This window comes from Heteronotia binoei, chromosome 5, assembly GCF_032191835.1.
Source record: "Heteronotia binoei isolate CCM8104 ecotype False Entrance Well chromosome 5, APGP_CSIRO_Hbin_v1, whole genome shotgun sequence".
NCBI lineage: Eukaryota > Metazoa > Chordata > Lepidosauria > Squamata > Gekkonidae > Heteronotia > Heteronotia binoei.
The window spans coordinates 74,829,740-74,855,198 of record NC_083227.1 but is presented as its reverse complement, the minus strand read 5'-3'; the positions used below and the strand labels follow the sequence as shown (position 1 = coordinate 74,855,198).

The 25,459-nt window shown below is 40.4% G+C and overlaps 1 protein-coding gene across 1 annotated transcript in view; it reads left to right on the top strand.

Moving 5' to 3' along the window:
• Window positions 1-25,459, top strand: part of PLXND1 (plexin D1) — a 208,835-nt gene that overhangs the window by 145,585 nt on the left and 37,791 nt on the right. The window contains exons 22-26 of the mRNA XM_060239643.1: window positions 1,433-1,545; window positions 4,252-4,359; window positions 5,529-5,659; window positions 7,069-7,267; window positions 22,581-22,727. Coding sequence (XP_060095626.1) covers window positions 1,433-1,545; window positions 4,252-4,359; window positions 5,529-5,659; window positions 7,069-7,267; window positions 22,581-22,727 — 698 coding nt within the window. The remainder of the gene's footprint in view (window positions 1-1,432; window positions 1,546-4,251; window positions 4,360-5,528; window positions 5,660-7,068; window positions 7,268-22,580; window positions 22,728-25,459) is intronic.

The window sequence follows — 25,459 nt, the reverse complement described above, 5'->3', positions numbered from 1 at the left end:
GGTACTGGGTCCCATACTCTTTAACTTGTTCATAAATGATTTAGAGTTGGGAGTGAGCAGTGAAGTGGCCAAGTTTGCGGATGACACTAAATTGTTCAGGGTGGTGAGAACCAGAGAGGATTGTGAGGAACTCCAAAGGGATCTGTTGAGGCTGGGTGAGTGGGCATCAACGTGGCAGATGCGGTTCAATGTGGCCAAGTGCAAAGTAATGCACATTGGGGCCAAGAATCTCAGCTACAAATACAAGTTGATGGGGTGTGAACTGGCAGAGACTGACCAAGAGAGAGATCTTGGGGTTGTGGTAGATAACTCACTGAAAATGTCAAGACAGTGTGCGTTTGCAATAAAAAAGGCCAACGCCATGCTGGGAATTATTAGGAAGGGAATTGAAAACAAATCAGCCAGTATCATAATGCCCTTGTATAAATTGATGGTGCGGTCTCATTTGGAGTACTGTGTGCAGTTCTGGTCGCCGCACCTCAAAAAGGATATTATTGCATTGGAGAAAGTCCAGAGAAGGGCAACTAGAATGATTAAAGGGCTGGAGCACTTTCCCTATGAAGAAAGGTGGAAACGCTTGGGACTCTTTAGCTTGGAGAAACGTCGACTGCGGGGTGACATGATAGAGGTTTACAAGATAATGCATGGGATGGAGAAAGTAGAGAAAGAAGTACTTTTCTCCCTTTCTCACAATACAAGAACTCGTGGGCATTCGATGAAATTGCTGAGCAGACAGGTTAAAACGGATAAAAGGAAGTACTTCTTCACCCAAAGGGTGATTAACATGTGGAATTCACTGCCACAGGAGGTGGTGGCGGCCACAAGTATAGCCACCTTCAAGAAGGGTTTAGATAAAAATATGGAGCACAGGTCCATCAGTGGCTATTAGCCACAGTGTATGTGTGTATATAAAATTTTTTGCCACTGTGTGACACAGAGTGTTGGACTTGATGGGCCGTTGGCCTGATCCAACATGGCTTCTCTTATGTTCTTATGTGATCCCTGCCTGGAAAATATCCAGCTGTCCTCAACCAGAGCCAGGGCTTTTTTGGTCCTGGCACCAACCTAGTAGAACTCTCTGCTGAATGACATCCATGCCCTGCAGGACCTAGTGCAGTTCCACAGAGCCTGTAAGACAGAGATGTTCCACCAAGCCTGCGGTTGAGGACAGCAACAGTTTTCCATCAAGCCTTGCTCATTCCTGCTTTCCTCTCTCCCCAAGGGGTAAGGCTATAAATTGTTTTCTTAGTGCCATCTGTAATTGAAATTGGAATTGCATCAAATTGTTTTACTGTTTTAATTATTTTTAACTTGACTTGTGTGTTTATTAAAACGTTCACCACCCTGAGCCTTGCTCACAAGGGAGGGCAGTGTACAAGTTGAATGAATGAATGAATGAATATTCGCTTGTCTTTTGTTTTCTTTGAATCAGGTTTTGCTGAGCTCCAGACAGATATGACAGACCTGACCAAGGAGTTAAACCGCAGCCAGGGAATCCCATTCTTGGAGTACAAGTATTTTGTGACCCGAACTTTCTTTCCCAAAGTAAGACTGCATGGCACACCTTGGGGGGGGGGGCGGGTTAGTGCGTGGTTTTCTTTATACTGGTTCTAATTTTTATTGGTTCTTTCACTAAACATTTCTAGTGAAGTATAATACAACTTCCCTGTATAATGACAAATGATAAGCCTTGAAAAATCAACACACCACCTTTGCTTTGACTTAAAAGGTAAGAATCATACATTGGTCATGTCTGATATACCATTGGCATGACCTCTTCAATCCAGACCAGTACAAAACCAGGCCATTATACAACATCAATCATTATTTCTTAGATGTTTAGTAAGCAAAGGTTCTCACCAGCTGTGTTGATTCATACTCTACACCAGTGAGCATCACTTACATCTTCAGTTTTTCAGGAAGATGATTGGCTTTGCACTGGGATTTGCTTCAGGAACTGTCAGTGGGAATAAACTTTTCATAAAGACTTCAGCTGAGTCAAATAACATCTGTACATCCTGTTCAACTATGTCTGTTATCAGATCCATGCATCACAAAGACATAAATATAACAATGCTTAATGTTGTAAGAAACTTTCTTGGGAAAAATAAATAAGCATTCACTATCCTTACAGCACCCTGGGAGACTTTTCACAGGTACAAGTCTTTCCCCTGAATAGGTCCAGTTCCAATCTGAATCCAGTCATTAATATGACACCAAATGCAACACTTTGGCTGGCTATAGATGGGCAGTTTAAACTGCCCTGGGGATAGCAGGCAAACACCTCAAAAAAGCATGTCTACATGTGCACATCACCGTCCATCACCGTCCCGCCCCTGAGCTGTCCCCGACTTACCGGGAGCCAGCTTAAAAAAGCACCACTTTCAAAGTGGTGCTGTTTCACTGGGGCACCTCAGAAGAAGATAATATTGGATTTATATCCTGCCCTATTCTCAGAGGCTCAGAGCAGTCACAATCTCCTCTACCTCCCCCCCCCCCCACAACAGACACACTGTGAGGTAGGTGAGGCTGAGAGAACTTTTACAGCAGCTGCCCTTTCAAGGACAACTCCTGTGAAAGCTATGGCTGACCCAAGGCCATTCCAACAGGTGCGTGAAGGAGTGGAGAATCAAACCCGGTTCTCCCAGATAAGAGTCTGCACACTTAAACACTACACCAAACTGGACAGCCGGAAAGTGCCTGGGGAGTTGCAGATGAGGAGCGTGAACACTCTGGACACTCCTCGTGGCACCCATGGCCCATCCCTCTTCCGTGAGCCCTCAGGTCACTCCTGGGTGTTCCTTTTCTGGGTGGCTCACTTCTGATGCTGCCTGGAGCTGCCCATCTGTAAGCAGCCTTTGTTTTCCAAAAAAAACCCAAAACCCTTCTTACTCACATTTAATATATTGCTGTAATTTTTGTATTCCTTCTCAGAAATAGCTGTTTTATTGATAGTGGGAGAGGGTGCCTTTTTTTAGGGGGGGGGGTTAAAATATTCCATTCATTTTACTATGGCATCTGCCTAGATAAGATGGTAGACAATTCAGGGTTAAAAGCTTGATTGAAGATACACAACACATATATTAAATCTGAGCCATCACACAAAAAAACTGCGCTTTGACAATCTTAGATCTTATTTTTAGAAAGCAGATTTCTAGTAGCCTCTAGGTCCTCCCCTCTTGGAGATATAAGGGGAAAAGCTGACATGGTCTCAACAGAATTAAAAAAAACTTGGGGGGAGGAACTGAAATGAAAACTAAATGCATGCAGAAATCAGAGGATAAGCCAAAACAGTATGGGGGCCAGAACCAATTAAAAAAAAAAATGTGGAAAAGCCCATGTCCGATGTCCAACTGCCAGCAATTAAAATAAAACAGTAAGGAAGCAGGAGAAATGACAAAAGGCCATGCTACAAGATTGTCCTTCTGGGACTCTTGGCTATAGGAAGCAACTGACTGCCTTACCTTAGCAATGAGGCCCAAGTATTCAATGTCAATGCAGTTGGGCTGACCTGGGAGACTAAGAGAGAAGCCCCTTCCACAAGAAGTCATTTTTAAAAGTTTAACAATCCTTACTGCCTCCAGGAACGAGCGCCATCATCATTGAATGTGATTTCCCCACCTCCCCGCCCCCTCCCGGCCACCAAGAAATAAACTTCACAATATGTGAACAAACTTTCAGTTCCACTTGCTTCTACTTTCTCTACCTCACTCCTTGCTTCAACTTTCTTAAGTTTTCACATTTTAGAATTAGAGAGGAAATAAAATATAATTTACACATTTCCTCTGGGTACAGAATTTGTTTTCTTCCAAATTATGCACAGCTTCAGTCTAAACAACCATATGAAACACAGCAGAGGGAAACAGTTTTTTGCTTTGCCTTGGGAGACCCAAATCCTCAATAACCATTAATTGTGGCTTGGTCCTGCATAATTTTACCTTTGCTGGGGAGCTATGAATTAGGCAGTTTATAACCTCCATCCTGTGAAATCCTTGTTTCTCCCAAAGCACCTCCCCCCCCCAATCTAGATCTTTTATTTGTTCATTTAGAAGCCTTTACCAAGTCCTTAAACATCTATAAAATATACCACACTATTTCTTCATTGCAAGTGACCTCAAGTTATGATGACATCTTGCATTGACATTCTCTTACAATGTTGCCTTGTTGATTTGGGAAGATATAATGAATTCAATCTTGTCTCCTTTCTTGCCAAACAACAAAATGTTATTTGAATTTTGTTTTGTTTTTCAGTGTTCTTCTCTCTATGAGGAGCGTTATATTTTGCCTTCCCAGCACCTCAACTCACAAATGGGATCTCAGATCCAAGAAACTCACCCACTACTGTTGGGGGAATGGAAAGTGAGTAACACAAACATAAATCCAGTTTACTGATGATTATGTCTCCTGTAATACAGGCTGATATATTGTTTTGTTGCATTGATTAAAGACTAAATGCATAGGCATATTGCATGTAATTATGGAAAGGGAAAGATGAAATTCAGCTCCAGGGGAGTAGAAACAATTGATTCCAGTTCCTTGTGTCAAGCAGAATGCTATAGAAGTGAAACTACTGGGAAAGGCAGCAGAATAAACATGTCTGCATTCAGTTAGTATGTAGTTTATACCTCCTTTTAAGTCCAGTGGTTTATCCACCATGTCAAAAACTGGTATCCTCGAGAGAATTGATGCTAAAGTACAGATGGCTACAGGAGCGCCTCCCGTCCCCTTTACTCCTGATAGCATGCTTTCTTCTTACTTAACAACCATAATGTGCCCCCATTTGTTATATGATTAGCAGCTAGTAGTAGATAGTACATGTGATTGCTAGTTGGTAGTACTACTGTTGCTTCCTTTCTTTTGGGGAAAAAACCTGTGGATAGTGTGGACTACTGATCTGTTATGGTTTCTTGCTATTGGCGTTTGTCACAGCTTAGGCTGGAAGAGGTACCTCCAGCATAATGAGCCTTCTTACAATTTAAGTGGCTCTTCCTTCAACAGAAGAGTCATGCAAGTAGGAAGAAGGCTTCAGATTGTGTTCTTTGGATTGGTAGGATAACAGGTTTTAAGGAAACCAGCTTCCTTCTAAAAGCTGTTGTTCTGACTTGGGAGTGGTTTATTTGCTATGGTAGAATTTGAGGTCACTTTAACTTAAGTGGCTGTCAAAGTCAGTTCTGACATAAGCAGATGAATCATTCTTATAAAAGGTTAATGCCATCATATTTTTCCTTCTGTGCATACGAAAGCATCTTATATTTAAACAGTTTATTTAAAAATATTTTTACCTATCTATAAAAAGAATGGTTATTACTGTGCACCAATGAATGCCTTCAAGTGGGAAGGTGATACAGAAAAGGTTGAAATAAATAAGTAATAATATACTCATTATTCCTTAAAATATATTAGGCATCTTTCTAGCACCTATTTAACATGATGTGTACTAGTTTAAAACAGATTGGACCACTTAAGGTAGAAGTAACAGACACCTACAAGGCTTGTTGTTCTCACCCAGATTACTGGTTTTGTTGCAGATTCCTGAGAATTGCAGACCAAATATGGAAGAGGGAATTGCATTGTTTTCCACCTTACTCAATAACAAGCACTTTCTCATAGTGTTCGTCCATGCTCTTGAGCAACAGAAAGATTTTGCTGTTAGAGACAGGTAAGGCATTCCTGAAATTTTAAAGTGACTTCTGATGGCATAAGATCAGTCCAAGTTGTCTAAACTTCTGCTCAACAAACCTAAATAAATCATGCCCTGATTTTTGGCACTGGAAAGCGCACATAGTCCTTGAAAAACACAAAAGTTTTTACTTGATTTTGCCCTTTATGTTTCTGAACCAGATATCTTTGCTTATCAATAAATGAATGTTTCCAGATGTTTTAAAATCAACTCTGAGCAGCTCTTTATTTCAAAAGGGGAGTAGCTAACCTATTCTGACAATATTTCTTGAGTTCCTTACTGGTGGTTCAGAACTTGATGCCCGACGTAAATATATATATAAATTAGGCTATAGGGGCTCATTGATAGGATATATTGATATACATTTAATTTACATTGATATATGTTTAGATCATAATCATTAAAGAACATATTTATACAGTTACTATAAAGTTGAAATTTGGTGTAGACATAAATGAAGACATTCTTGCTTCTCAATAAAATCAGAAAACGTTATATTTTTATACCTCATGTCCTATATATTTTGTGTTATTTCTGCTCTATAGAAGTAAGTCCTGCTGCTTTTTCATCAGGAGAGGGTAAAGGATTTCTCCTTTGCATACTCCACCAATCCTTGAACTGGCAGGAAAAGGATTTTTTTTTATTTCCCTGGAGAGTAAGATTGTCTCTAAACCTTTGTAATATAGAGAAACCATGCTCTTGCATCCCCTTTGCATTGCAATGTAGGTGCAGAAATTAAGGTCTTTTTAGCAGCTATTTACCCTTCCAGGGTCACCAACGTATCACACAATAGTCTCCACAATATCATTCAAAGCATGTTAAGCGTAAATTAAACAATATTGAAGGACTTGCTAGTTGTCAGCAAAACAGGTTATGGTCACTTATTCCTAACATAAAAATTACATTGTTCAAAGAATAGCAATTAGAATGAAAGCTGAAAGGGCAGGGAGAGGGGGGCAAACCTGAGACAGTTGATTGGGTGTGCATTCTGGTAATTGTAGATAAGATCTGAACTATTGGCTTAGCATATCAAAAGATAACAAAATGTGTCTCCCTAGAACATCAAGCCTTCATGCTGTTGCTTTATTTCTTTAAAAAACAGAGCTGTGCCATTTTCCAACTTGCAGGTGTTAACCTTCTCTATTATCATACAGAGTGCCAGATTACTTTTTTCTTCTAACCATTGGCATCCATTTCCATCTAAGGGTGGCATAATACAATGTGATTATGCACAGCTGTGAGACAAATGGTTTGAAACTTCAACATTTTTAAGAGGCTTTGTGAAAACAATCTGGAATGTTACCATGGTTTTAATTTCTGTTAATGTTGATTGATGAATTCCATCTTGCATTAACAGTCTCAAAACTGTTTGTTAACTCTTCCTGCAGATGCAACCTGGCCTCCTTGCTTACCATTGCATTGCATGGGAAATTGGAGTACTACACCAGCATCATGAAGGACCTCTTGGTGGATCTCATTGATGCTTCTGCCTCTAAAAACCCCAAACTTATGCTAAGGAGAACAGAGTCTGTGGTTGAGAAAATGCTGACCAACTGGATGTCCATCTGCATGTACAGTTTTCTCAAAGTAAGAAAACAAAATCAGAACCTTTTGGGATGTGGAAAGAGTTCTAATGGCTCATTTGGGAAAGGTGGGAAAGCAGGCAGCTCAAATGTGAGTTTTCATAATGATGTAACTACCTGGTGAGTCTTCGACAATGAAAGGACAGTATGGGGAAAATGAATTTTGAAATTTCCTGAAATCTAACAAATAAGTGAGAAGTTTCTTTTAGCATATGATCCTTTGGAAATTGTTTGTCTTGGGAAATGGAATTTTACACCAGGCTTTTTGGTTTAATTTTGAAGCATGTTATTCTGTCATCTTTTTATTACTGCTTTAAGACAGAGGAATTCAGGATGGGTTTGTTAAATGAGAATTAGCCAATTTTGTACAACTTCCTTGTATTGAGCCATATCATGGGTCCAAGTAACTCAGTACTGTTGCTGTTCTCTGTTGGTCTCAGGCAGAGGAGGAAGGTATTTTATCTAAAGATGCCAGTGATTGAACTTGTATCTGCATGCAAAACACACTATTTGCCACCATGCCATGACCAAGTTATTTTGTTATATTTTTGTTGTTGTTGTTTGGCAGGTTCTGCACAGACCTGACAATTGCCTGACAAATATTCAGAATATTTAGATTTCTTCCCTTCTCTGTCCAAGAGCTTTTAGCAAACGATTGTAAGGCCAGGGGTGGGGGGGAGGTGGGTGGTTAAGATATACCCTTATCTCATTTTTATCCTCACAGCAGCATTGTGAGAAAAAGTAAGATGATGGGTAGGGTATCAATTGCCCAGGGCCACCCAGAAAACCTTCTGACCCAGCAGTGCATTTCAGAGTACTAAATCAATAAATACTGTTACAGGATCAAAACAACAGTATATTTCATTAGGTGTCTCCAAAAACTGGGGATTTTATAGTCCATATTCCTCTTAATTGAAAGAATTACAATCTGATTTTGATCATATCTACTCAGAAATGTCCCTTTTATTTCAGTGGATTGCAGCCGTAATTCCTTTACATTTAGCAGTGTATCATCATTACCATAATAATGTACTAAGATGATAGCCAGCATATTAGCATATTAGAACACAAGGAATTGTCTCTGTGTTTGGCATCCTATTTCCAACACTTGCTGGCTTTTTATCTACGAGGTTTGGATTTTCTTCTCTTTTAACAAGAAAAAAATGGTAATTCCCATTGATGAGGCTCTATGTTTCAGTTTTCAGGGTTTGTTCAAAATCGCTTCATTTTCACAATGCAGTTTTTGCTAGAACTGCTGGTCTTGGTCCTCTTTCTTTCCAAGGGGCTTTTGTCTGCTCCTAGAAAATTGCCAGACTGATATTTCCATAGCCTAACTAATGAAGAAACCCAAACTTGAACACAAAGACTGCACCTGTTTATGTAGATTCTGTAATTGGCTGCAGTCACAGATGATGTCTGCATGGATATGCCTGGGATTTGGAATTGGCAGAAGTTGGTTGTGAAAAGGTGGTTGAGGTTGGGAGTTTCCTTTCAATAATTAAGCCTAAATTTAGTTGTTCTTAAAAATATATGTTGTTGTTTAAAAATAGAACGCAACCAGTTGCAAGGTTGACAGGAATCAAGGAGGAGTGAAATCAAAGGATGGGTATTTCTGCCCTCCAGTTCAAATCTGCCTCTCTGGGGTACAATACATGATTAAGATCCTGAACCCATTCTATCTACTCTTTTCTCTTCCCACCTTGAATTTACTCTTAACAGGGCTCAACATTCCAGTTTCATTGAACATGCTTTATCCTCTTTGGACTGCTTTCTGAATTTACAAATAATGTTTCTGCATATCTAAGGATTCCCTTAAGTATGCAGAAACTCCTGGGAAATGCAGTATGAAGAATGATCAGTGATCACCAGAATCAGCCTATTGAAGTTTCAGTGGCACCTTTAAGAACAACAAAATTTAATTCTGAGTATCCACTTTTGTATGCATACACACTTCTTCAGATATATTGAAATAGATGCCTTCGGGCATTACATGTGGGGGGGGAGGTATTTACCCAGAAGGGCTAATTAGAATCAAGATGGCAACTAACCCCTCCACCTATATATAATATAATTCTTGAGGAAGTCTGTTTCAATGTATCTGAAGAAGTGTGCTTGCACATGAAAGCTTACACCCAGAAATAAACTTTGTTGGTCTTAAAGGTGCCAATGGACTCCAACTTTGCTCAGTTGCTTCAGACCAACATGGCTACCCACCTGGGTTTCTCAAATATTTTATAAAGGGAAGACATGACTGAGACCTCTCTATTTGTTCAAGACTTCTACATTTCTTCTGATACACACTAATATTCATTATTTGTATAAATTTGGGGTTACTTTACTTCCATTGTGTAGAGGGTTTAAAATTTACTCAAAACACTACATTCCTTAATGGTCTGCTTTCTAAGGGAAGCATACAATACAGCTACTATTGACAATCAATGGCAGAATTGAACAAAAAGTTAACATGAGTTTGGCTAAAATTCTGCTTATTCGAGAAAATGTACTTGTAAGCAATCAACTGAAGGCATTCGTCATCTGAAATTCTTCACAGATTTAAATATAATCAAGCTGTTCATAAAGTTTGTGAAACATATTCTGTTAGCCAGGAAAGCAAAGGTAAGGTAAGAGAAGTATTCTCTCTCTGTCTCTCTCTCTAACGCACACACACACACACACACACACAATTATAGACTATGGTGCTAAAATCTGCTGATTTTGCATATACTAGGCCTCCCCAGTAAGAAGATAAAAACCTCTTTTGGGACTAGAAAACTCAGCTGGAATCTGATACAACCAGAATCCTCTGATTAATTTCTTGAGAAGGTGGACGTTATGCAAGAAAGCATTTCTGGGGAAATTGAGATTTATCTTTTGGGACTTATGATTGAAATGCAACAATGACTGCAACTCTCATGTGTTTTACATGTTCCTCAGAGCTTTTTGTTTTGTCTAAATCCCCAATCTCTATAAAAGTGAAGAAAAGAACACAGTTTACCAGCAGCCTACAGTGAGGTCTCAGATCCCTCTACATGCCTACAAGTTGGGGAGATGTCTCAAAAAAGTTTGATCCACACAGCCAGGATAGAGAATACAAAGTTTTGTAGGAGGAGAGTGAAACACAGATTAAGATTCCTAAACATTAATCTGAAACATGAAGCTAACTTGTACATAATTTGTTCCCTCCATCTTAAACCTGGCATGGTCCATGTGAGATGAAGATAAAAGACAGATGTTATGAACAGAAAATGATTCTCCATGTGTGCTGTGATAATGCTTTGATACTGTGACATTTTTTGAAGCAAGCAGTTACTGGCGGAATCTGGAGAAAACTTCTCAGTATACCAGACACTGAGGAAAAGGCTGATTTTGACAAGGAGGAGAGTGCAATATTTTCTTTTGTTTGTACTCCTGAACAACTCTTTTCCATTTTGCTGTAGAACTAACAGACATGGAAAGGCCAGTGGGAACATTTATTATTTTGATTTGGTTTTATTTATATTGAATTACACTGTAGTTTTCATCAGTGGCTATTAGCTACAATGTATAGATGGAATAGTATGTCTGGGGCAATAATACTCTGTATTATTGGTGCTTGGGGAGCAAAAGTGGGAAGGTTTCTGAGTTCTGGCCCTGCAGGTGGAACTCCTGATGGCTCCTGTGTTTCAGCCACTATGTGACATGGCCTGATCCATCATGGCTTCTCGGTTATGGTCTTATGGTATTCCATTTAGAAACATAGAGACAGTAACAGAGATAGGGTTACGTCTTGCAGTTCATTGATCTTTCCTATGTTCTCCTTATCCCAGGAGCTCCACTTGTTGAAAGAAACAGAAAGAGATATTTCAACATGTTCCCCTCCCCCATTGCGGCCTCCTTGACCCTGAGGCCTTCAGATTGTTTGTTCATTGAATTCACAATGTAGCATTTTGTGAAAATCAATCACTCCAGGAGTTATTCCAGGAGGTCACCCCATTTCATATATTTCAGAAAGCTTTGTCTTCCACATTGGCCAGTAATACTGGACTTCGAAGTAGAGTGTCTCAACTTACTACAGATTCCTCAGAGCCCTAAACGAATTGCCCTAATAGAATGTTGCTGATGACTTGTAGAGATTCCCCTGACACCTTAAAGATTAACCAGCCTGAAATCCAACTTCCAGTTCTCCAAAAGAAAAGGAATATGTGACTCTTACCATATAAATTCTCTTTCTTTTTCTTTCTTTCTTTCTTTCTTTCTTTCTTTCTTTCTTTCTTTCTTTCTTTCTTTCTTTCTTTCTTTCTTTCTTTCTTTCTTTCTTTCTTTCTGCTATGCATACAGTGTTTTAGTATCTGTTCTGTTTCCTATTAAGGCAATCATTTTCTTAGACTTTTGATATAATTCTTTGGTACCAGTGGTTTCAGAGTATCCATGTCAAGCAACTAGTGTATACTTTGTAGACAGCATGAACATAATTTTATTTATATAATTACTTAACTTATGACCCAATTTTCTCTCTCTCTTGAGAGTGTCTGTCTCAGTGCAAGGCAGCTTTGTGAATTATGGATGCATATAAGACGAAAAAAGTTTTATTCAAGGTATAAGCTTTCATGTGTGCAAACAATTCTTCAGACACAATGAAATGGAAATTACCAGTCCATACAGGGTGAGCAGTAAATTAGCATACAGCATAATAAGATGTTTAACAGATTCAAAGACCAAACAGAAATAATGAGTTTAGTTTATATTGATACCATTTGTTTGGGTTTAATTCTGGGGGGAAACAGTGAAGCAAATAAATATTTCAAAATTGGAGATTGTTGGGCAGATATATCCTTAATTGTGGAATGATAAGAATAATTAACTAAGACCCTAATATTATGCTCCATCCATCTCCTCTCAAGCATGGAGGCGACCTTATAGCATGTTCTTCTTTGAAGTGAGGTGATTGGCTGTGTAGAGTTATATATTTTTCTGGTTGTCCCCAGACCAGAGAAATATATTCCAATCTACCATTCCAAATTATATTACATTCCACTATTCATTACATTACATTGCAGTCTACCATTCTATTTTTTTTATTGCAAGTAAGAAATAAAATAAAGAGAATGTATGGCCCTTCTGGGGGATTGGTGAGAATACAGATGTAAGGGCTGGATGAGGTTAGCATAACATAATTGTTGTATTTATCCTATCAAATGTGGTGTATACCATGCTCATTGTGATGTTTAGTGATCCCCTTATTTATGTTGACAGATAAGAGGTTCTTGCTCACTCTAGTGGTAATTAACACTGAGATATTTTCTGCCTTGTGTTTCCTGAAGATGTGACAGGATACGGGAAAGAAACCACAAGTGGCTACACATTAGGGTTTCTGGCACCTGGTGGGAGAATCCAGGGTCTGATCCGAGATCCATCTCCCCACATGGCACAATGACATCACCCAGAAGTGATGTCACCACATTGCCAGCGTCAGCGGTGACACTCTGTTTTGGGGGCAAAACGCTATAGTTTGTGCCCAATTTTACCATAGAGTTTTATCCAAAAACTAGTATGTTGGTGCCATGATTACATTACTTCTGAGTGACATCATCACATTGCCTTTTGGGCCAGTTGAGGGCAGGATTTTTCCCCACTGGCCAGCTGGCCAGCTACAGGGAAACACCCCACAAAAGCGGGATTCCCCCATCCCTGGTAGGATCTACACATTTTAGAAGACCTGTTGCTTTATGCACACTTGAAGAACCAATTGTTGCCATAAGCTAGAAATAAATGTAGCAAGAATCCATGAATATATTCATGAATGAACTATGGGTTTTCAAAATAGTAATGCTATACTGTGGAATAACTGTAAATAAAGTATATAAACTATAGAGTAATACAAGATATGAAATCCCATTTCATCAAAAGAATCTATGATATGCTTTCCAACTTAACATACAAGAGGAAATGTTCAAATGTTGGATCACCAGCAAATGTTTGATCAACAAAACTGATTCTTGGAGAAGTGAATATTTGTCCCTTAAAGTCCTGTGAATTATAACCACTTTCACTGATAGTACATGTGTCCCACTGTCTGCAATTTAAATTATACATAATAGTCAAGTGTCTCCATTATGCACCTCATTTCAGTGTAACAAACTTAGACAGTTTTGAGTAAAGAAATTTACTAACCCTGCTATAGCACTGTGAGATATATGCAACAATGGGTCTGTTTTTAGTTCTTGAATTATCCCCATTAATCACAACATCTATTTGAAACAGCTGCTGCAAAAGGTCCTTAACAATTGTGTGGTGGAAAAATTCCAGCTGCTTGTCTTCCCCCCCCCCCCCATAAGTTAGCATTACACGATTTAAACATTTGTTTTATATTAATAGTGTGCCAAACAATCCATCCATTTTTACCACAGAAATGGAAGGCTGAAGAAAAAGCTATCTGAAAATAGAAACATTCAAAATGGTCGACCACAGCCGCCCATGGTTTAAAGCAAGGGCAACTCAAAAAGAGAGCTGTAGTCCTGACCTGGATTGCCCAGGCAAGCCTGATCTCGTCAGATGTCAGAAGCCAAGCAGGGGAAACTCTGGCAAGTACTTGAATGGGAGACCTCCTTGGAATACCAGCAGTCAGGAGGTGGGGGCCAGCTTTATTCAGCCACCATGACTTTAGTCAGGTTTCCATGACTTCCAGGCATAGATACGCACACACACACACACATTCACTTACAAATATAAAAATACCTCCCAAAAAGTAAGCTGTATGGCTGGTTCAAACCACAAGAAAAGTGTTAAAAGAAGTTGCACATGCACCTTTACTGCCCAAATCAAACTGGCTGATAATTGATAAGAGGCCATGCTTTACAATCAGGCAGTAACCAGGAACAGAAACTGTGGATTTGTAGTTATGATTTATGCCAGTTGGGGTTTGGTATGCTAGCTGAATTGGCTCTGGGTGCCAGCTGTAGTTACAACTTTGCTCCACTTCTAGAGCATCCTGTACCATAGAAACAAAGGTGCTGAGCAGAGATGGTAAATGAAAGCATTAGAAATCTTGGTTTGCTAATATGTCTAGAATCTCAAACCGTGGCTAAGTTCTAAACTGTGGCTCACATCTGTATTGACTGGAAAAGAGTGCGGTTTCTAGAAGCTTTATTGTTCATTTTAGAGAAAAAAGTTAAAGTTGTACAGTAAATGCAGAACCACAGAAGGTTAAAAAGACATACATGGCAGGAACAATCATTGGAAAAAAGATCAATCCTGTACCTTGTGCTAATAGATGAACCCTTCTTAAATGACATTTTGGCACTCTTTACCTGCTCATTAAAAAAAACAAAGCATGGTAATCTGGACTTAGAATTGAGGGTTACTTTTAATGCCAGGGGTGGAATTCTAGCAAGAGCTCCTTTGCACATCACACCCCTCTGATGTAGCCAATCCTCCAAGAGCTTACAAAAAAGAGCTCTGTAAGTTCTTGGAGAATTGGCTACATCAGGGGTGTGTGATCTAATATGCAAAGGAGCTCCTGCTAGAATTCCACCCCTGCTTAATGCAGGTATGTTAATGTAAATTCACAGTGTGGGTGCTAAAGAGGAGATGGGGCTTCCATCCTTTGAGTGTATCGTTAGAGGCAAAGTGTAGGGATGCCAGTCCACAAATAGTTATTGTTAAGTGTGGAATTCAGAGAAAACATTTGTTCTGATGGACTGAAATAGAAGGCTGTGATCTTATGGAAGTAACATTATGTCTTGGATATAAATTAGAATATAGATTTTCACAGAATATTAGAAGACATACAAAGCAGTAGTTTTTTAGAATGGCCTGCGATTGTGGTTTTCACTGCGTTGGATTTAATTATTTAGTGTAAATTTTTATGTCTTGAAACCTCTTCAAGTTTATATTCTGAAAAAGTTGAACAGCTGTATAACAGAGTTGTACAGCTGTTCAAAGAACTAAAATATTAAGCCAATATGGTCAGCTTCAGATGTTAGTGCTTGAACTCTGTGCCCATTGTAACCTTCCTTCCAGTATGCACTGAATATTTTGTGTGAAACAACTCCAGTAAGGCCACTTCAAGTAGTTTCACATTGGGCCCTCAGGCATTTTGGAACCATTTAGAATATATTCCCAAGAGGACATAACATTGTATCACTCTTGTTACAAGAGTAGCAATTAAAGCTACTCTTTCAGTCATTCTTTTTTCCAGCTTCCTCTTTAAATCCAAGCATAGAGAAACAGCTTCACACATCCTACATGGAATAGTTCAAAGGACCCCAACCTTAACTTTGTTTTTCATTAATACAAAGTTATTTTGGTGCTCAAGGTTATTTTAACAGCCTTATAACATTATGATCACAGATCAGTAAAGTCTTGTTAAAAAACAAATACAATAGAAAGGAAAATGTGCTCTGTTAATGTTCTCAGCAACATGGTTTTCCCTGAATAAGCAAGTTAAATTCCTCTAAAGAAAGCCTGGTCCAAGGTTGGTTTTGACTTATTTCCAAGCCAATCTTTCCCAACAATAAATTTGGAAAAACTTTTAAGTTAGCCTTTTTGTTTGCAATCCCCAGCTGCCCACTTCCTTTCCCATCTTTAAAATACATTGTGCTCATGTTCCTGCAGATTTTCACCACACACGGTTTCTGGAAATCAGAGCAAAAACACAAACAGGACAATAAATAGCATGTCACAAGCTAGATCTTGTGCTTTATTCCTTGTGTGATAATTCTTAATCCAGCAGTAAGTGGCTGAAATGCTCACTTTAGGTACTGTTTGCTTAGGAATGCTTGAACACAGGGGCAGGGCCGGATCTAGGGGCGGGACAGAGGGGGGTACTTGCCCTGGGCGCTGATGGAGGGGGGGCGGCAAATTGTGTATGCAGTCCATTGTATTATATGGGGCCATAAGATAGAATGGCCCATAAAGGAGCATCATTTTTTAATTTTGCCCCCCCTCAGAAAACATGCAGATCCAGTCCTGCACGGGGGGGAAGTCTGTCACATGTTTACACAATGCCTAAGCAATAAATACCTGCTCTCTCAGTGTGGCCTTCTCACAGAAATAAAATGTTAATGGATTTAGAAGGAGCTTTATGATTCCGGTATAATTTGTCTCTGGCAAATACAAAAGGATGGAAATAAACAACATGTTTTGCAGGAAAGTCAACCATGTGCTTTGAAGATAGGGGTGGGATATACTAGAGAATGAGCTCAAATCTGGAAGCAGATCCAGACTATATAACTGATCTTGGTTTCTCCAAATGCCTGAATCTGAATTTCATATACAGCTAGGGTTGGCAGGTCTTACCTGGTCCTGGTGGGGAATCTTCTATGGAAAAAAAGTCTATGGTTATCATAGAGTTTTTCTCCCAAATGCTAGAGTGACACTACCCATGAGGTGCCCGGTGAAGTAACATCACTTCTGGGTGACATCATCATGTCAGGCACATCATGCACGCTGGTACTCTTCACTGGTGGGGCTCCTCCAGCCTGCAGGTTCTGTGGTGGCGGGTTGGAGTCCCCAAAATTGGGTGAACCCCTGCCCCCCAGTACTACATAAGAGAAGCCATGTTGAATCAGGCCAATGGCCCATCCTGTCCAACACTCTGTGTCACACACTGGCCTATATATATATATATATATATATATATATATACATACATACACACACATACTGTGGCTAATAATCACTGATGGACCTCTGCTCCATATTTTTATCTAACCCCCTCTTGAAGCTGGCTATGCTTGTAGCCGCCGCCACCTCCTGTGGCAGTGAATTCCACATGTTAATCACCCTTTGGGTGAATAAGTACTTCCTTTTATCCATTTTAACCCGACTGCTCAGCAAATTTCACGGAATGCTCACGAGTTCTTGTATTATGAGAAAGGGAGAAAAGTACTTCTTTCTCTACTTTCTCCATCCATGCATTATCTTGTAAACCTATATCATGTCACGCTGCAGTCGACGTTTCTCCAAGCTAAAGAGCCCCAAGCGTTTTAACCTTTCTTCATAGGGAAAGTGTTCCAACCCTTTAATCATTCTAGCTGCCCTTTTCTGCACTTTTTCCAATGCTATAATATCCTTTTTGAGGTGCGGTGACCAGAATTGCACACAGTATTCCAAATGAGACCACACCATCGATTTATACAGGGGCATTATGATACTGGCTGATTTGTTTTCAATTCCCTTCCTAATAATTCCCAGCATGGCGTTGGCCTTTTTTATTGTAATCTCACACTGTCTTGACATTTTCAGTGAGTTATCTACCACGACCCCAAGATCTCTCTCTTGGTCAGTCTCTGCCAGTTCACACCCCATCAACTTGTATTTGTAGCTGGGATTTTTGGCCCCAATGTGCATTACTTTGCACTTGGCCACATTGAATCTCATCTGCCACGTTGATGCCCATTCACCCAGCCTCAACATATCCCTTTGGAGTGCCTCACAATCCTCTCTGGTTCTCACCACCCTGTACATAAGAACATAAGAGAAGCCATGTTGGATCAGGCCAGTGGCCCATCCAGTCCAACACTCTGTGTCACACAGTGGCCAAAAAACCCCAAGTGCCATCAGGAGGTCCACCAGTGGGGCCAGGACACTAGAAGCCCTACCACTGTGCCCCTCCAAGCATCAAGAATACAGAGCATCACTGCCCCAGACAGAGTTCCAACAATACACCGTGGCTAATAGCCGCTGCCTCTCCCATGCCATTTATAGGATTGGTGGGCTCTAAATCACACAGGAGGGGTAGTTACCATCCTCCTGCATGATTAGAGGGCTCCTTCCTCCCATGGCCCCCTATGGCTTCTAACTACAAGGCTGAGGTTGGAAAACTCCTGAAGATTTGGGGATGGAGCCTGGGCAGGACAGGGGCCTTAGTTGGGTACAACGTCATAGAGTCCACCTTCCCAAAAAGCCATTTTCTCCAGAGGAACTGATCTCTGTTGTCTGGAGATCAGCTGTAACAGCCCAGGATCCCCAGGCCCCACCTGGAGGTTGGCATCCCTACTTGGGGCACATGGTTCGACCGGTGCTCAGAATCCTGGGCCTTGTCAAGATCTCTCAGCCTCAGTTTTCTTGATCATGTTGCAAATATAGAAATTAACTCCAGTTAAACTGCTCTGGATGGCTCAGGCTAGCTAGCCTGATTTCATCAGAGCTCAGAAGCTAAGCAGGGTCAATCCTGGTTAGTGTTAGTGTCAATTTAGTGTCTTCTGCAAACTTGGCCACTTCACTGCTTACTCCCAACTCCAAATCATTTATGAACAAGTTAAAGAGCATGGGACCCAGTACTGAGCCCTGCAGCACCCCACTGCTTACCGTCCTCCACTGCGAAGACTGCCCATTTATACTCACTCTCTGCTTCCTATTAATTAGCCAGTTTTTGATCCACAAGAGGACCTGTCCTTTTACTCCATGACTCTCGAGCCTACTAAGGAGCCTTTGATGAGGAACTTTATCAAAAGCTTTCTGGAAGTCAAGGTAAACAACATCTATTGGGTCTCCTTTGTCCACATGTTTGTTCACCCCCTCAAAGAACTGTAACAGGTTAGTGAGGCAAGATCTTCCCTTGCAGAACCCATGCTGAGTCTTCCTCAATAACTCATGTTCATCAGTGTGCCTACTCATTCCGTCCTTGATAATGGTTTCTACCAACTTTCCCAGTATTGAAGTCAGACTGACTGGCCTGTAATTTTCCGGATCTCCTCTGGAACCCTTTTTAAAGATGGGGGTGACATTTGCTACCTTCCAGTCCTCAGGAACGGAGGCAGATTTCAATGAAAGATTACATATTTTTGTCAGAAGATCCACAAGTTCAACTTTGAGTTCTTTCAGAACTCTTGGATGTATACCATCTGGACCTGGTGATTTATTAGGTTTTAATTTGTCTATCAGTTGTAGGATCTCCTCTCTTGTCACCTCAGTCTGACTCAGGTCTTTCAACACCCCTTCCAAAATTAGTGGTTCTGGAGCAGGCAAACCTGAGGCAAAAAATGCATTCAGCTTCTCAACCATTTCCCTATTCTCCTTCAGTAATCCTTTTACCCCTTGGTCATCCAAGGACCCATTGCCTCCCTGGCTGGTTTCCTGCTTCTAATATATTTGAAGAAATTTTATTGCTGGTCTTTATGTTTTTTGCAATATGCTCCTCATAGTCCCTTTTTTGCCTGCCTGATCACAGTCTTGCATTTGATTTGCCACAGCCTGTGTTCCCTTTTATTAATCTCACTTGGACTAGCTTTCCACCGCTTAAAGGAGTCCTTCTTACCTTTTACAGCTTCCATTACTTTGTTTGTTAACCATGCAGGCCTTTTCTTATACCTGTTTGTGCCTTTCCTAACTTGTGGTATATATTTTATCTGAGCTTCTAGGACTGTAGTTTTAAATAGCCTCCAAGCTTCCCCAAGGGTTTTGACTGTATTTACCTTTCCTTTCAGTTTCCTCTTCACATGCCTCCTCATCTCAGAGAATTTACCCCTTTTAAAGTTAAATGTGGTTGTGCTGGTCTATGCGGCAACTCTCTATTTATACAAATGGTGAAATCAATAACGTTACGGTCACTGCTCCCATGTGGTGCGATCACTTTTACCTCTCTCACCAAGTCTTGGGCATTACTTAGGACCAAATCCAGGATCGCCCCACCCCTGGTAGGTTCTGTTACCATCTGCTCCATAGCACAGTCATTGAGAGCATCTAGAAACTCAATCTCTTTCTCTCGACCTGAACACTTATTAACCCAATCAATCTGCGGGTAGTTAAAATCACCTATTACGACACAGTTTTTACATTTAGCTGCTATCTTTAATCCTTCCATCATATTATAATCGTCCTCTATCTTTTGATTTGGTGGGCAATAACGAACTCCCATAATTAAATTTCCTTTTGGGCCCTCTATTTTGACCCAAAGCATTTCTAGAAGGGAATCTAATTATTTGACCTCAGTCTTACTGGACTGTATACCCTCTCTGACATACAGAGCCACCCCACCTCCAACTCTTCTGATATAACTTATATCCAGGAATCTCCGGGTCCCATTGATTCTCCTCATTCCACCAAGTTTCTGAAATTCCCACAATGTCTATGTTTTCCCCCAACACTAAACATTCCAACTCACCAATTTTACTTCGAACACTTCTAGGCTGGGAACCCCATATACAGCCCTTCTTCAAGTCCCATTCTTGCATTGCACAATATGGTCAACTTGTTCGTTTGTTTGCTTTTTCTCTTATTGCTTTCACATTTTTATCCCACCCTTCCTTCTACAAGCTCAGGATGATAGTGTACATAGGGTCTCTTCTTGGAGGGCTTTTGGGGTTCCTCCCCTTAATCTGTTCTCAACTCATTTAAATTTATAGTTACCAAGTGTAAACTCAAAAGTAAAAAAACCCCAGCACAGCAGTAATCTATCTAACCCCCAATATTGACCTCATCTTTCATTAAATTAACAGAAATATTTTATATCTTTCTTTTTTGCATGTATGTTTAGCCAGAACATAAATATTTTATACCTCTTTCTTTTTTCATGTATGTTTATCCAGAACAGTACATCCAAAGTTAATAGTGCAACCTCAGATGCAATAGCCCTCATCACTTCTTGATCTCCGAATCCCTAATATGCATCTTTTCCTCCCCTCTAAAAGAAACCCTGAATTGCCATTTCTTTCACCTCAATCTAAATGAGCCCTAATTTATTATCCTCTTTTTTTCATAATTTGCATTGCTTTAAGCATATTTTGTATGTTTGTGTCTGTTCAGAATCAGGGCTTCATTGATTCCAGGTGAAGCTGTAGTTTCTCATTCTATGGCAGTTCTACTGTTTGTGCAACTGTTGTGTGACTAGTGTAGTAGAAAAATCAATACAATTAAATTCAAACCCTGTGACTTGGTTACCATGACGGAATAAGTTGGATGTGGGTATCTGGGAGAGTATTAAGAAAATTATCAGAGAAGAAGCTAGTATGGTTATAATGTTTTAAACTGAAAGGTTGCTCATGGCAACTTAAATCTTGGCACTGCACAGCAGATGGCATATGCCTGTCTCCAGCCATACAACAGTATCCCAAAGCTAGCAGCAAGCTAGCTGCTTTTCTGATGAGAACACACTGATAATGTTAGCATTATCCAGGCAGATGAGTAAATGATTGCTGCCCATTTGGATTTCTAAAACATTTTACAAAATATTTGTAATAAACTACAGGAATTAAACTACAAAAATATACTGGATTAATTGATACCTTGAAGTTGTACTTGGTTAATTTGATCTTGAATGTTATCTTAAATAAATTAGGAAGAATTGTGCTGGGCTTGTGAATTAAGTAATCCAGTTCCAGTAACATCAGTATTGATGTACTGTTGTATATTAATAAGAGTTCAAGACTGGACAGATTTCAGCTAATACAGCTGTTAATCTTGCCTGTCTTCTAGATGTGAAGATGTATATGTGTTGTGTTCTGGGCCCTCTTGAACAATTATTTGTGGCAATTTCAATTGTTTTAGGTTCAGTTTTTGTTTTGTTTGAGGTTGTGGGGGTTTGGGGGGGGGACTGAACTGGATGGTTTTATTTTGATACATTAACATTTATTCACTTTTAAAATGTTGTTGCTTCCACATCTGCATCCTGTTCTGAATAGTTGTTTGCAGTGATGGGTGAACTCGCCTCAGCTTGATTTGGAACTGGCCTTGGCAAACCAAGTTGTTAAAGAGAGAGGCAAAAATAGCTAGGTTTATTCTTAGCATGATTCCTAAATTTGGAGTCTTTTCAAATGGGAACCAAATGCCTCTCCCTAGGCTACCCAGTAGTTCTAAATCATGCACACACACAGTAGCATCCAAGACACAAGGAGCTCAGGGACATTTACATTACAGTCCTAAACAGATTTACCCCATTGTAAGCTTATTGGAATCAAGGTACTCGTGCAGTATTCCAACATACCTTTGCAACATTCCGCATATTTAGGACGAAAGTAGACTCAGATCATGCTCCAACCTGGAGAAGAACTATTAGGGATGTGACATTCATCCCATAATTCAGGCAACCATAAAAGCTTTCAAAATTTGTAACTAATCCAGGTAATTATGAATCTCTATCTAAGTGCTTTTATTTCTTCAGAATCTCGGTGCTTTTATTTCTGTGTATTACTTGATTATGGATGGTGGTGAGCTCTTCCTGTGGATGAAAGTTGCCGTCACTTTCCAGGATTGCAACATTTAGCATGTCAAATAGGGTGGCATTTAAAGCCCAAGAGAGGGATAGTGCTGCTTGGAAGCATTCACTTCTCTGAAGCTGTGTTGTGGGAATTTGCTTTCTTTTAGACTATGAAACCACTTCCTATTGTTTTAATTATCAGGAAACAGTTGGGGAGCCCTTCTTCCTGCTACTCTGTGCTATCAAACAGCAGATCAATAAAGGATCTATAGATGCCATCACTGGAAAAGCCCGGTATACTCTCAATGAAGAATGGTTACTGAGAGAGAACATTGAAGCAAAACCAAGGGTAAGAGGGTCCTATTCCTAAATATATAAAGGATTCATTAGTATCCTGATTAAATTTGCAACATGCAATATCAGTGCCAGTTTTAGGTAATTACGTTTGCTGCTTCAGTCTCCCAGCTGAAGCATGTTTCTGGTTTCTGAGCTGCCACAAATGAGGTATTTTGCAGTTAGTGGGATTTTCCCAAATGGAGCTGATTTTCACTGATAATAGAGTTGAGATGTTTTTAACAAACTAACCCAGGAATTTTAAATAAGAACTTCATGGGACAGTCATGAAGCTTAAATGAGCTATTGAACATAAAATTAAGCAGCAGAGAACTGACTTTTGAACCAAGGTATGAAACCAATGTATACAAACTCTGAAAACAGACCCAAAAGAATGGGTACATTAACTTACTAAGAAATAACAAAATCACTAAGGTTGGCAAATCAAGACAACTTTATTCCCATCATCTCCACCATGGATATTGGAATTAGTACTGTGTTTGCAGGGCTGGCCCATCCATTAGGCAGCCCTAGGTGACTGCCTAGGGTGCAGCCCTGGGGGGCACCGATTAGGGCCCTCCCCCTCCACCCTCGCCTCCTTGGTGAGGGAAATAGGCAAGCGCAGTGGCATGGCATGGCTCCTGTGCCTCAGAGTGCGTGCACTGCCTAGTGGCCATCGCTCAGCCTCCAGGTCTTTGCTTCTGGAAGCACAGACCCAGGAGACTGAGTGACAGTGGCCGGGCAGCATACGTGCTCTGAGGCACAGGAGCCACGCTGTATCGCCGCAGGGTGCTCACCCTTGCCAGGGGTGAGGGTAGGGGAAGGAAGGGGACGGGGCCTCACCTCAGGCATCAGATAATCTGAAGCCAGCCCTGTCTGTTTTATATTTAAAAGTATGTAAAATGTATTTATGCAAAATACCTTTAAAAATATTCATAGGGAATTGCATGGTCTGACTATACAGTTTCCATGGGGATTGTAGATATCAGATATCCCATGTTTTCAGAATACTTTAGTCCATTTTGAACATGGCATTGCAGAATAGCATCTATCAGTCTTGCTAAACTGCACACAGATACACATCAAAATTTTAAACATCTGAGCTTTATGACCTCTGAGGCAGAGGATCTATTGTCTACAGAGAATTGCCTCTGATTGGCTGAGATCCAGGGTATTCTTAAATATATATATATATGCCAGGATCATTTGCTATTGAACAATGAGTGAGGTAAAAAATAAGAGTCTCATCTTTACAGCTTCTGGCAAAGCAGTGACTTTATGGCCAGTGAAAAGGTTGTTGGTTGTAAAGTGGAGTCAGTGGTGTAAAGGCTTTTATATAGGGTGTTACAGGAATTGTGCTGAAAAGTGATGCAGTAAAATTCCTCTTATGGGACTCACTCCACAACTAAGAATGTACAGTCAGGGGGAATATGTTAACTTCATCCCTGACAGTAAATGCAGTTGACAGACTTTTACAAGGTCCAAGCCGTACTCTGCTTTTGATTACAATAGTGTAAATCTGGAGAAGTTCTACCAGAATCAGCAGGGTCACTTCAGAGCTATGAGGGTGTAAATGAGAACAGGTTTTTGGCACTGTATCCTTTGCAGCCTTACAGCAGATTCCCATCTTGAATTTATGAGGCAGAGCTAAGGAGATTAGCAGTAGGGCCATCAGTATTAACTTTCTCTTTGCAGAGATGATAGCTCCGTAAGACCAAACTGGGGAAGTGCCAATGAGTCTTTGTTTGCAAATAACTGAACTAAAAGTAAAAGCACACAGTTCCCATGTAAAGAAAGAGAAACAGATCTGTTCAGAGATATCAGCAGCCCTCTCCCTGGTGTGGGTAACTTGACTCTCTGTTTAAACATTATTATTCATATTGAATGTTTAAATTCTGTTACAAACTTTTCATGAAGCCCAACCTAGAAAGCTATGACAGCACAGTCAGTGGTCTGGGCCAGTCTGTGGCAAACATGTTATAAAAGGTTACTTCTCAACATACCGAACATGGGGCTGATTGTGAGATGTCCCAAATGCCTTTATGAATCCATGTAAATGAAACAGCTGTAGCTGCATTCCCTCTTCTGGTTCTTTGGGAACATATGTGCTTCCTTACACAAAGTCAGACCGTTAATCCACCAGTCCTAGTACCATCTATTCTCACCACCACATGTTCTTACAGGATGTCATGTCCTGGGCCTAGCAAGGCCTGCAGGCCCCAGGGAAGCGTGCTTAGGAGTACTGGGAAGAGTCTACATTTCCCAGGATCCCCGCTATCCCTCTGATTGGGTAGCAAGGGTTTTGGAGGGAAACTGGCCCAGAGAGGGGTGGGGCCTGGGAGGAGAAGATAAAAGGGCCAAGCCCAGGAAGGGGGTGTTCTTTTCCTAGGAGGCAGAGCTGAGGAAGAGCTGCTGCCATGAAGAGACCCTTGCCCTTAGAGGAAGGGTGAGTAGGCTAGGTCTGACTGAGACAGTAGGGACAGTAAGTTCAGATGCATAAGGGCATTTGTTTATTTTTCCCTTAACCCTTTTACTGTTTTATGTGCCTGGTTTGTTATATTGCACTGATCTTTTAAATAAACCTTTTTGTTTTGTTCACTCTGCCTGGTCGTCATGCCTGTTACTTGGTCTAAGCTAAGGGAGGCCTGGAAGGGTTTGGGAGGGTACTCTGGGCCTTCTCAAGGGAGACTTTTAACCCAGAGTGGTGGCAGCAATTGGTAAGACCCCTCTGAGTTGTGACACAGGATC